We start from the raw sequence: 12,134 nt of genomic DNA on the forward strand, positions 1-12,134 counted from the left end.
TTTGCTTTATTTCCTTGAAAACCACTATCCCCTGTAGGGTGGTAATCAAGAGAGGAGCAGCTCAGGGCTCCATACAGCAATAACCCCCCAAGGGCTGCAGCTGAGATGAGGATGTCACGTTAAACCACAAACTCCCTGCTCCCAAACAGGTATAAATAGGATGAACTGAAAGCGGGGATAAAAAGGAAGGGGAATATTCTCACCTCCACCTGCTGAGCAGGAGCCAAAGGCAGAGATATGGGTGGCAGGGCAGAAGAGAGGAGGGAAGTGGGGTTTGTTGATTGGCAAGAAACTTCTCCATCTAGGGGGAACGCAGAGAGACTGTGCACCCAAAAGGGGAAAACCTGGTGAAGCCCTCAGCCAAGCTCTTCAGCCCCTCCATCCAGCAAGTCATTTGTCATGTGCTTATCTTTAGCCCCCTTTGACTCACAGGCTAAAGCTGAGACCGGAGGGAGGTGGGCAGGGGGCTGTGCAGGAGCATGGGGCAGGGCTGGGGCTGTGCAGGCAGCGCTAGGACCTGAGGAGTGCTCAGCAGCCTCCTCCCAAAGGATTAGCCAATATTCCCAGGGCAGGGCAAGCTCCCCGGCCCTTCTACTTTTTCTTTCCTCTCTATACGTGTTTTCCCTTCTAGTTCATTCCAGAGCAGAGAGAGCAGCTTTGGATTTCACTGAGCTTCTCTCTCTCTCTCTCTCTCTGTTTTTTTCCCTCATAGCTGGATTGCTGCCAGTGTCTCGCAGGGCCGGCGTTTCATCTATCGGGACAGATTTTTCACCCCAGCCCAGCTGCACACCCGCTGCCTGTGAGCAAAACCCAGCAGCAAAGCAGAGCTCCGGAGGGCAGCACACCCCATCCCCAGCCAAGGAGGACGTGGAGAGGAAGGAAAATTGCCTCCAGTGCTCAGAGATTGTACCACGGCGCAGAGGAAGAAAGAACTGTCGGATCTCAAGGCATGAGCAGCACACAAGCTGCCCTGGGCTCTGCAGGATCCTTGCACGTAATATGACTGATGCTGAGCCTTTCGTCTGCCTTCACAGAGCTGAGCTTTTGGATTTAAGGTAGTTTGCCCAGGACTGGACTTTGCTATGCTGGCCGAGGCAGTTCTTGTGCTCGGTGTGTGGCTGCAGCTCGCTGCGGGGCAGGAGGCACCTGGCCAAGGTGAGTGCTGCGGGGTCCCCACCGTGTCAGGACAGAAACTGACCTGAAGTTACACTGCTGCCATTGCTCTGCCATTCCTGTGGGGTGTTTACTTTGCTGGAGCAAGGGTAAAATGAAGGAAAACGTTCCTAAAATTGATCTATTAGAAAGAAAACTTATCTCCTTTGGAAAAGAAGTTGGCAGAGTTTAGTGCAGTAAGAGGGAGAGTCCTGACTACTCACTGCTCCCCATGTACTGGGGTTAAGAGAAGGGAAAGCAGTGATTGATACCATACCTGTCCTGTTGTCTCCTGACTGATCTCTGTAATTCAGTCCCGACGTTTTCTCCTTACAATGCTTTCTTTTGGCTGCTGCTCAGGGAGAACGTCTGTGGGTTGGTGCCACGGAGCCAACAGCGGGAAGGGGAACATGGAGGGGATGAGTGTTTCTCTCCGGTCAGCTGGGCAGGGATTGCTGGTGCGGTTACTGGTTTTCCCTGGAGTTTGAACCTGAGAAGTGTAAAGGGAGACATGAAGTTCTGTTGTGCCTGGACAGGGTGATTCTGCTCCTAGTGGGCAGAGCAGACAGTGACTTTTGCTCGGATCCCATTACAGGGAATGGATTCTGCCCGCAGGTGACCCAAGCTGTGGAGCAGGTTCTGGAGATGCAGGCTGGTTCAGGAATTGTGCTGCTGTTCCTGCCCATGCCATGCTCCAGAGGCAGTTGTGCTGTTGCAGTACGGACAGCTTACTTTAGGCTTGCAAACTGCAAACTAGAAGAGAACCTGCTGGTGGGCAGCATGCCTGTTCCCCGGCAGCTTTTATGTGGGCACCGCCAGCCGCTCCCAAAAGCAACCTTGAGCAAACAGCCAGCCTGGCAGAGCTCCTGTCTGGAGCCGTTGTGTTGTGCCATCACCATGCAGTGAGGGGAACTGATTGAGCCGTGAGGATGCGTGGTCATAACTCCACTTCCTGGGGTCTTGGATTAATGTGAGTAGAGGCAGCTTCATTAGCTTCAGGGGACAAAGATGGGAAGCTCCTGCGCAGCTTGGAGCATGGAGAGCCCCAGGAAAGGCGTAGACAGTGCTGCTCACCCTGCACACTCAGCTCCACTTCCAGCAGAACGCTTTTCCTTGCGTGGCCAAACAGCACAAGGGAAGACAAATGCAGAATTTAAGGCATAGTTAACCGAGACAGGACACCATTTTTTCTGGCTGTGGAATCCTTTTTGCTCTAGGATTGCTGAATCCCACGTAAATCAGGCACGTGGCACGCGTTCAGGTCCCAGCTGAGGGGAGCTCTTGGAGCGGATGTCTCCTGTCAGCATCTCGGAGCAGGACGCACACGCCTGGCTGTTTTCCTCTTAGAAAAGCCAAGTGTGTAAATAAGCAGAGCTGGGATTCCATGGTGACATTTTGCTTTCAGCTGATCCTTTCTAAACCCTTCTTTGCAAGACTGATCCATGCCTATCAGCAAGTACCAGCCCAAGGGTGACAACAGGATGCTGCCAACACTTGTTCCCTGAGCTCTGGCTGTGCTCAGGGCTGATGGTGCAGGACCTTTTAGGGACATCCTTTCTCCCAGAGCCCCACAAAAGCGAGAAATCCCAGCTGATCCTTCTTGCTGTAAAGTGAGGAAACAGTTTGAAAACAGCAGCTGCTTGCATAAGGCAGGGATTTGCTGGTAACAAATCCCCAAAGCCCCACCTCTGGCATGGGGAAGATGTTTGTGTTGGATGGAGGGCAAAGAACAGCAAGAAAGACGAAGGAATGGAAAGCCTGAAGGGAAGGATGGTGGTGCTCCCAGCCACTATCAGCATCACTGCAGTGAGGATGCTTTTGTGAATCCTCTCTAGCAGAAAAGTCTCACAGAGAGGACTTTATTACAGGGCTGAGTGGTGGAACTGAATTATGATGGATCACAACCCCTTCAGATGGCTCCGAAATACCAAACTGCCCACCAGCACAACTTGCTATTGGTGACCATTGGCTGCTGGGCTGTGCTTTCTGCCTCCCCCCCAGTAGGACGTGGTGGTGTCAAACTGCAGCCCTTCCTGCAGTTCTTCCTAACCCACGCAGCTATTCCAAGCAGTGATGGGTGAAACCCGTGTCCACAGGATGCTAACGTTCTGCCTACCTTTCAGCTGCAGGGCACACTCCAGCACCATTACAAGGGTTTGGCTCTCCATCAGCATCCTCCTCCATTAGCAGGTGCTCCGTGCAGCTCACCACCAGGGAGCTCATTTTGGCAGGGCAGGGGTTTATTGTCTGCTCCCTGGGGAAGCACCCCCAGTTCCTCCATGTGTGACCTCGTTTGCCACGGGGGAGCAATGTCCTCTGCCAGCACCAGAAGCTTTCACAGCTGCTTGTTGCAACACTCAGGAAAACAAACACCGCCATTCAAAATAATGGGGAGCAGAGAGAAGAAATGAAAACAGATGATTTTTTGCTGGGAAGAGACCACTGTGTTGCCAAGAACCCTCAGTACAGCTTGGCAGCCAAGTCAGTGGCTTTATACCCTTCCAGTGGAGGGGAGAGCAGGAAGCTGCAGCTCCACGCAGCCAGGAGCTCAGAGCAAAACCAGTGTTGCATGCACTGGTGAAGCAGCAGGTTGAGGGACCTGGAGGTGATGGGTTTGAAGCTGGCCAGGCCGTGCTTGTGTTTTTGGCTCTGAGTGCCAGGCTGCCAGGTGTGTGTGACTGCACAGGGCTGAGTTGTGCTGGGTCACACAGAGCTGGACGTGAGCTGCTCCTGCCTCCTCCTGGCATCTCTTGCTTAGTCACCTCCAAGCAACGCCGTTCTCTGTTCCTCCAGTTATTTCGTCATGGGTCTGGTATGGCTCTGTGCTCTCAGCCAGCACGTAATGCAGCAGGGAGGTGAAGGGCCCAGCCCTGAATGGCTCTGCTCTCTGTAGCAGCACAGGAGCTCACCACAGCATGTTGTTCACACGTGGACACGATGTCCCTGCCATGGGACAGAGCCAGCACTCGAGTTCCCTTTGCACATCTGATCTGTGCCAGGTGCCACTCTGAGGACACACACAGTGCATTGCACCGCCTGACTCATCCCCTGCCCTGGGTTTGCCATTCATGCCTCCATTTGGGTGCAGTCCCCAGGAGGGGCTATGTGACCCTGCTCCTCCCTGCTGCCTCGGGGCCTGCCTTGGCATGCAGAGCTCTTTGCAGGAGCCATCTCCTCCACGCAATTAATTTTACAGGGGCCTTTCCATTCAGCTGTCTGCTGCCTTGTGGTTTTGTCTCCCACACGCAGCTCCAGCACTCAGCCATTGTGTGCTGCACCGAGCCCATCAGTGCCCCAGGACCAGCATTGCTTGGCAGCCCTGCGTTCCCCATCCCTTCCCTGAAGGAGCAGCCCAAGCAGGCTGGCACCAGTCTCTGCTCTGTGGCTTTTTCTCCCTTTTCACACCTCAAAAGCTGCCAGAAAGCAGCTTTGGTGCATCTCAGAGGGTTCAGTAAAACCTGAGCCCAAGCAAAGCCATCCAACACAGGGTGATGGTGGTGAGAAGCCCCCAGGCAGCTGATAGCAGGGCTGAGTACAAAGCCCAGGAGCCCTCTCTGTAGGTAATAACAATAAAAGAAGGTGCCTTCTGAAGTCTCTCCCCAACAAACTTCTCGCTGCATTCTGAGATCTGACCCGAGATAACCAACTCTTCCCAGTTCATGCACCGTTTCTCTAACCATCCCTCTCTCTTTCCCTGTTAGGTCCTCAGCCCTCCATTTCCAATTCAGAGGGAGACATCCTCTTCTTACTGGACAGCTCTGGCAGCGTCTCCTACTATGAATTCTCCAAGGTCAAGGAATTCATGTGGGACATCATGCGGCCTTTCACCTTTGGCCCCAATGATGTCCAGACCAGCATCATCCACATCAGCACGACCCCCACCATGGAGTTCCCCTTTGACCGGTACCTGTCCCGTGGTGCAGTACAGCAAGCTATCAGGGACACCCGGCAGCTCATGGGTGACACCAACACAGGCAAGGCACTCTCCTTTGCCAAGGAGAAGCTCTTCAGTAATGACGCTGGTGCCCGGCCAGATGTGCCCAAGGTTCTGGTTTGGGTGACAGATGGGTTCTCCAGCGATGACATCTCTGAGCCCATGCAGCTCCTGAAGGACATGGGGGTGACAGTCTTCATTGTCAGCACCGGGCGAGGGAATTACCTGGAGCTGTCTGCTGCTGCCAGCCAGCCTCCCGAGAAGCACCTGCACTTTGTAGATGTGGATGACCTCCCCATCATCACCAAGGAGCTGCGAGACACTATGTTAGGTATGCTGGGGCTGGGCTGCGGTCTCTGGGAGCTTGCAGCAGAACAAGCTTGAAAATCCCCTAAAACCACCAGATCTCCTGATCCACAGGAGCACGTAAACACACTGCATGTATGAAAGCTGTGTGCCTGGGTAGGGTTTGGCCCCTAAGCTCTGCCTGCACACCCTTATGGCTCAGGCAGGGTGCTGGCATCCATCCCCTGCTTACAAGTAGCTGGCAGTCAGTACTCTCTTACCATGAGCAATTAGCGATGATGGTTGTTGCTCTCAGAATTAAGACTGCAGCACAGGAATGTTTTTGTTCCATAAATCCCCTGTTGTAACGTGTTCTGCATCTGCCAGATCTACAGAGCAGCTTGGCCAGTGCAGCCCTTGGAAGAAATTCCCAGCCCAGTTTGTTGGGCTCGGCAAGGCAGTTGCTGGCACGTCTGTGACTGCACAGACAGCAAGAACAGGCAGAGAGCTGGTTTCTAACAGCCCAGTGTTTTAAAGCATCTAGGAAAGAGTATGGAGAGAGCCAAAGGCAGAATGTAGGACAGGGGATGAGCGCTGGGAAGCCAGCAGGAGCGCTGCATGCTGAGCTGCACAGTCCATGTCCTCTGTGCCACTGTGATGTGAGCATCCATGATCACAAAGCAGGGGTTCTGCCTCAGCCTTTGCATCTGTTTGGAAAGCTGAGCAAGCAACCAGGACTTTGCAGACTTTCATTTTCTGGAGGTTCTTGTCCCCGCTGGAAGTCCTGTTTTAATTCCCCACTTGGTTTCTACTGTGTGAGTCAAGACAGAGCTGGCTGTGGCGTGTCCAAGTAACCCCTTAGTGCAGAATCCTCAGTCCACATGGTATAAAATAGCACCATGAAAGGAGAATATGTCAGTGCTGCACAAGCAATGAGCTGTGTCAGTTCCCTTTCCTCCAACACCCTCACTTAGCACTGACCATAAGCAAGTGAGCAGGAAAACCATCCCAGACCCTGAACGCCCATTCTGGTGATGGAGAAGTGTGTTCTCCTTCCCAGAATTGGAAGCATTGCCCCATCCATGTCAAAGCAGGGAAGTAAAGCCATGAAGTAGAGGTGCTTTGTCCCAAGATCCCACTGTATCTCCTGCATAATGGATTATGGATCCAGGGCAGAAGGGGTTCATCTGCTGCCTGACTGTGTTTCTTGCGCACATCATAAAAGCAGCAGCACTTCTGCAAGTCTAATCTTGACCTTGCCAGCATTCACGGGATGCCAACAAGCTCAGTGCTGTGGAACGGTGCTTCTGTGTCCACCCTCATCCTGTGTGAGTCACCAGCAGGCAGGAGACAAGTGTGTCTGAACTGCATCCAAGTGTTCCCAAGAGGGCACTGCCTGGTTCAGTGCCAGAAGTTACACATTGCTTCCCCCTGCCAACATGGAGGAGCTGAGGAGGAAATCAGTGAACATCTGCTTTCTGGGATCTATCTCCTTCTTCAATGATCAGGGCAGTTGTCATGTGGCAGCAGAGGTGCTTGTGTGTGCCATAGCTCATCCCTTGGGTGCTGCATCCCATTACTCACAGGAGGCTGCAGAGTCCCATGTCCACAGTGCTGGGAGGTGCTCCTACCCACTCCATAGCCAAGCAACAGCTCAGAGGAATAAAAGATATGAGAGTGCCTTGCTTGGTGCAGGCATAGCAGAGCTTCTTTCTTTCTCTAAATGCCACTAGTTAGAAGCAAAGTTTCCAGGTGCCTTTCATTTTTGAAGCTTTGTGCATGGTCTTGAGAATTTGGGTTTGTGCTCCTGAACTTTTGGTTCACTAAACTGTTATTGAGGAGCTCAGCTGCACCTCATTGACTTCAGCTGCCATCCAGTGTCCCTACAGGTCACATCTCCCATCCAAAGGGCCTGCATTTGTAGCATTCCATGTCCTGTGTACAAATGCCATCAGTGATTTCTTGCTCCTGCCTCTCTCTCAGATGTTATCCAAGCAAATCGGCTCCATGTGGTGGATATCACATCAAGTAGCTTCCGTCTGACGTGGCCCCAACTTCTCTCTCAAGAAACTGGCTACTACACCCTCCAATATGCCCCAACTGATGACCTGGCAGCCAAGAGGACAACACAGGTGTCTGGGGCTCACACCAGCCTCACACTGAGCAATCTTGCTCCAGAAACTACATATGAGGTGGCACTCGTTCCTGAATCCAACGTTCACTACTTCCCTCCCCAGACGATAAGGGTTACCACCCTTGCAGGTAATGTATTCACAACCCTGACACAGGTGAAGTTCTGCTATGCTGAGCCTCCCAGATAGAGAGGAAGATAGGACAGTCTGTGATATGCATCCTTCCTGGTCTGATCCCCGTCAGAAGGCAGACAGTTGCGGTCAAACCTGAACAGAGCAAGGAGAAGTCACCTTTTTGCTGTCACTCTGCCAACAGATCTTCTAGAAGGAAGTTCTGCACTGCCTAGTGCAGGGCCATAAGATTCCTTTCAACCTTAAAACCCTCGGGTATGGTAGAAAGCAGAGGCCTGGGAGAAAGCAGGAACTGTAGGTGCAGCTAGAGAAGGACACATGCTTCTCTAGGCAGGGGTAATGCACTGTTGGGGCATCCCTGTGTGAAGGGAGGGATTGGGGCAGCACTTGAGCATGGCCAGCCTTTCTAAATCTTCCACCTCCTGAAAGCCAGGTCCATTCCGCTCCTCTGAGAGCATCCTGATGCCATGAACTGCGTCCTTATCCCCATCTTGTGCTTCTTTCAGAGGAAATCAGTCCAGCTCAGGTTCTCATCTCAGACTCCAGGCCTCACAGCTTCCAGGTCAGCTGGGCTCCCACACCAGACAGTGTGACCAGCTACCAGGTCCTGTATGGGCCACTCCGTGGGAACTCAGCACAGCTGCTAGAGGTGGATGGTACCCACAACAGCACTGTTGTGGAGAACCTGGCGCCCAACACCACCTATCTGGTGACAGTGACTGCGATCTACAGTTCGGGAAAGGAGAAATCATTGTCAGCCAAAGCATGCACTCAAGAAGGTGAGTGTGCAGGGAACAGCGTGGGCACAGATCTGCCTTCATGCAAGGACGGAGAACTCAGTCTGGTTCCTGGGGCTGGATGAGGGGGGATCTTAGAGGTCATTTTCAACCTTGATGGTTCTGTGATTCGATGACCGAAAGCAGATCAACTGCACAAAGTGTGACCACTCTTATGGGCTGTATATTGCTGAGCTGCTACTGAAGTTGCAACAACTGCTCCATAGAGAGGCCCACAGTAACAAGGATCTTCTCCTTTCTCTAGAGGGCTCCAAAGTGAGGCACCTTCGCTTTGAAGACATGGGCTCCAACACCCTGAAGGCTTCATGGGATGCTGCAGATGGAAAGGTCCTTGGTTACAGAGTCAGATGCCGGCGACAAACCGGCCCTTCATCGCTCATCAGTGTGTCACCACAAATCCACAGCGTGCTCCTCACAGACATGGCCCCGGGCACCACAAACAAAGTGTGCGTGAAGTCCATGTACAAGGATCAACCGAGCAAGGGGTTGTGCCGCACGGTGCATGTCCAGCCAGGTGAGTCAGGGTGCAAGGGAGGTCCCTGGACCTGAAAGGGACATGGGTGCTGGAGATTCAACACAGAGCTGCGCTGAAATACTGTGCTCATCAGCCAGCTTGTCAGCAGGGCTTCATCACAGCTACCGCTCCAGGGATTTTGCCCTAAACTCGGCTCTCCTGCTCTTTTTTAAGAGCAATACTCCTCCTAGTGGCATTATGGTTACAGGCAGAAGAAGCGTGCGGGGGATTCGGTGGGGATTTGGGATGACAAAGGAGGGGAGGAGGCTGATGAAAGCTGGCTTTCAACAAGGGAGAGACGAGCTAACTACTTAACACAGCTACGAAGGCAGTGACATCTGCCTTCCTCCTTGCACTACCCAGAAGCCACTTTCTATAATGAAATACAAAGGGATTCTCAATAGGCTGCAGTAGGTGATAAGAGGCAGCTGTGCGACAGAGCAGAAGCACAGCCTTCTTCCCACCAATAGGCCAAAGCGATGGTGATGATGACCACAGAGTCACCAGATCTCTGACTCACTCCGATGCGGAGAATGGGTAAACAAAGCTGACATCATGCTTTTTGTGCTCTTCCCAGCTACAGAAGCTCCAAGATACAAGCACAGACAGAGGGCATGACAGACCTGAGCATGAACTGATCTCTCACAGAGCAGGAGATCTTGCTTGGAACAAAGGTTTGGATAAAACAGAAGGACCTACAGAGGAAATCAGAAAGCTCACATACCATCTTCCAGCTGTCCTGGTCACCAAGCCTGAGGGCCATCCTCAGTCAAGTTCTTGCAAAGCTTGAAGATGGGTTCAGCTGGCCAGAGCTGACAATCCCACTGCTAGATGCCAAATCCGTACCCTCTCTTGTATAAACACACCTGACAAACAACAAACAAAAGGCAACCTGATGAATCCTCACTATTGCTTGCTTATTTCCTGTACTCTATTTATTAAACGTTGATACAGTTGTATTTTTGCAGACTCTGAGCATGTTCAGAATGCAGCTGTTTACTACACTGGCCTTTTGTTCTGGGCATTGCACTCAGAGAAAGACTGCAAGCTGTCAACAGCCATTGACACTGACAAAGCAGCTTCCCTTCAACTCATCCAGTGTATTCAATACATGTTTCAAAGTAGGCATCCCCAAAGTATAGCATCTCAGGGATGGAAGGTGAAAGCAGTAGGAGAAAGAATAGCAAGCACAGAGAACATGCAGTACACAGAGGAAACCTGGTCAAAGGCTCTAGGACTTCTGAAAAGAAGAAGAAAAGAAGTTATACCCATTCGGTCTTTGGCCAGGATATGGAGACACGTTGTAAAAGACATTTTGCTTTCTATGCAGTAAATGAATAATCTAGTTTTCCCGGGGCGGGGGGGGGTGATTTATGGCAGACTTGGTGAACTCTGAGGAATGGAACAAGAAAGCAGTGCCAGCCCAGGCCACTATTGCTGGGTGTGCCAAGAGAAAAGTTTGTTCACGTCTGCCTGCTGAATTCTTGAGTTTTATCAACACTGGTAATAGCGTTAAATTCATCTGCTGCAGTGACACAGAGATCCCAGATGGACTCTGAAGGATTCAGCTCCCCCAAGTCATTTGCTTTGGGATTTAATAGCAGTCTGAGAGAACAGAAAACTTGGAACTTTGCTTTCCCAGCAGGTTATGCAATTCTCAGCCCTCAGCTGAGCTCAAGGAGCAGCAGAAAGGCCAGACTACATGGCCATACAAAGCAGTCATTTTCTCATTCAAATGCATACCTTCAAACAACACAACAGCACAGTACAGCCTGAATTGTGACCACTATCATTCCTGGCTCTATTCTTTGCAATCTTAAAACACTTTTAAACGTCTTGTCCTGGTGCTACACTGTGCTAAGCTTTAGCTCATTTAAAGAACTATTAATTTTTTCCAGGAGATGAGTAAATCTGGTTCTTCCTCTCAGGCCCCACGCTTGAACTGGCTGTCATTATGCTACTCTTCAGAAAGGGGACTTAAAAAATAAATAAGGCACTTCTAGCAGCTCGTTACAAATGCCCAATTCCAATGTCTGGGACTTATGGCTTCAAAGAAACACAGCTACATCTCTGGTAACTGAAACCAGCATCAGTGGGATCACTAATGCTTGGTTTAGTTTAGATATGTTGCTTGTTTGTTCTACATATGAAAGATTCATTTTCTTAAAGCTTTGAAGAGCCTCCATCCGCCGACAGTCCATCCCACAAACCCTCCATAGCTCGGCTGATGGACTCCTTCAAACAATTCCTTCTGGAGCTGAATTTTGTCTCTGACCCAGATTGCTGAGCACAGAACTCAACACGTGTGGGTTTGTGGGACTTTTGCCTTGGGCTCCTTACACAGAAGGGATGGGAGGCGAGTCATCCATTAACTCGATAAGAAGATTCCCCCTGATTTGTGTTCACCTATGGAATGTGTATGTGTGACTGATTAATCTCAATGGAGACTCTGTGCTGGGGGGAAGATAAAGCCTCTGGAATCTCTCACGCAATAAAGTATCTTGTTCATTCTTGCTGTAGGACAGAGATGGTTCAGTACAACACCCTGCATATCTTACTGCTGCATTAAGACCTCCTCCCCTGGATGTAACACACCCTTTTGAAGGCAGCCAATTAAAAACACACTACAAGAGCTATCAAACGACTCCTTCATTCTTGGGGGCAGGAAGGGCAAATTGGAGGAGCTGGAATTGATGTTAAGTGGCTGAAAAAGAAGCATTCTTCCCATGACTCCACAGTCCGGCTTATACTCCCAGCATTGCAAAAATGAAACATATAGACAAACATCAAGCTCAATAACAGCTCCTCGCCTCATTTTTCCCCCTTTTCTAGCTCCTTGCCTCATTTTTCCCCCTTTTCTAGCTCCTTCAATAGGCCATTGGGCACGGTAGGGTTGGACCTACGGATCTTAGCGATCTTTTCCCAACCTTAATGATTCTGTGATTAACTCGAGGCTGGTTTTAAGTCTATTTTCGTTATCGAACCTTATTTTACCCAGGAACTTTCACAGCTCTGTTGCACGCCCCTCCGCTGCCGGCCGCCATTTTGAGGCCGTTCCCTTAGCAACGCAAATACACTTCGGTTGCTACGGCAGAACGCGTCTCAATTAAGTTTGACCCTCCCCGCTACCCGTCCCAAACTCCTCACCTCTCACCCTTCCGTCTTAACGCTAATTGGTGCTTGATGCG

General features: G+C 51.1%; 1 protein-coding gene across 1 annotated transcript; it reads left to right on the plus strand.

Annotated features, from left to right (window-relative positions):
- Positions 1-603: 603 nt before the first annotated feature.
- VWA1 (von Willebrand factor A domain containing 1) lies at positions 604-11,580 on the plus strand. The gene is made up of 6 exons (XM_072354534.1): positions 604-1,155; positions 4,854-5,417; positions 7,355-7,633; positions 8,142-8,414; positions 8,677-8,946; positions 9,524-11,580. The coding sequence occupies exons 1-6, from the start codon at positions 1,083-1,085 to the stop codon at positions 9,562-9,564; spliced, it is 1,500 nt and encodes a 499-aa protein (XP_072210635.1). The 5' UTR covers positions 604-1,082; the 3' UTR covers positions 9,565-11,580.
- Positions 11,581-12,134: the final 554 nt, after the last annotated feature.

Source organism: Excalfactoria chinensis, chromosome 20 (assembly GCF_039878825.1).
Source record: "Excalfactoria chinensis isolate bCotChi1 chromosome 20, bCotChi1.hap2, whole genome shotgun sequence".
NCBI lineage: Eukaryota > Metazoa > Chordata > Aves > Galliformes > Phasianidae > Excalfactoria > Excalfactoria chinensis.

What these genes read in the sequence shown, in the direction of transcription:
- VWA1 (XM_072354534.1), top strand. Translation starts at nt 1,083, where the DNA reads ATGCTGGCCGAGGCAGTTCTTGTGCTCGGTGTGTGGCTGCAGCTCGCT. An exon ending in GCTGCGAGACACTATGTTAG is followed by an intron (nt 5,418 to 7,354) that starts GTATGCTGGGGC and finishes CCTCTCTCTCAG; the next exon opens with ATGTTATCCAAGCAAATCGG. An exon ending in AAGGGTTACCACCCTTGCAG is followed by an intron (nt 7,634 to 8,141) that starts GTAATGTATTCA and finishes TGCTTCTTTCAG; the next exon opens with AGGAAATCAGTCCAGCTCAG.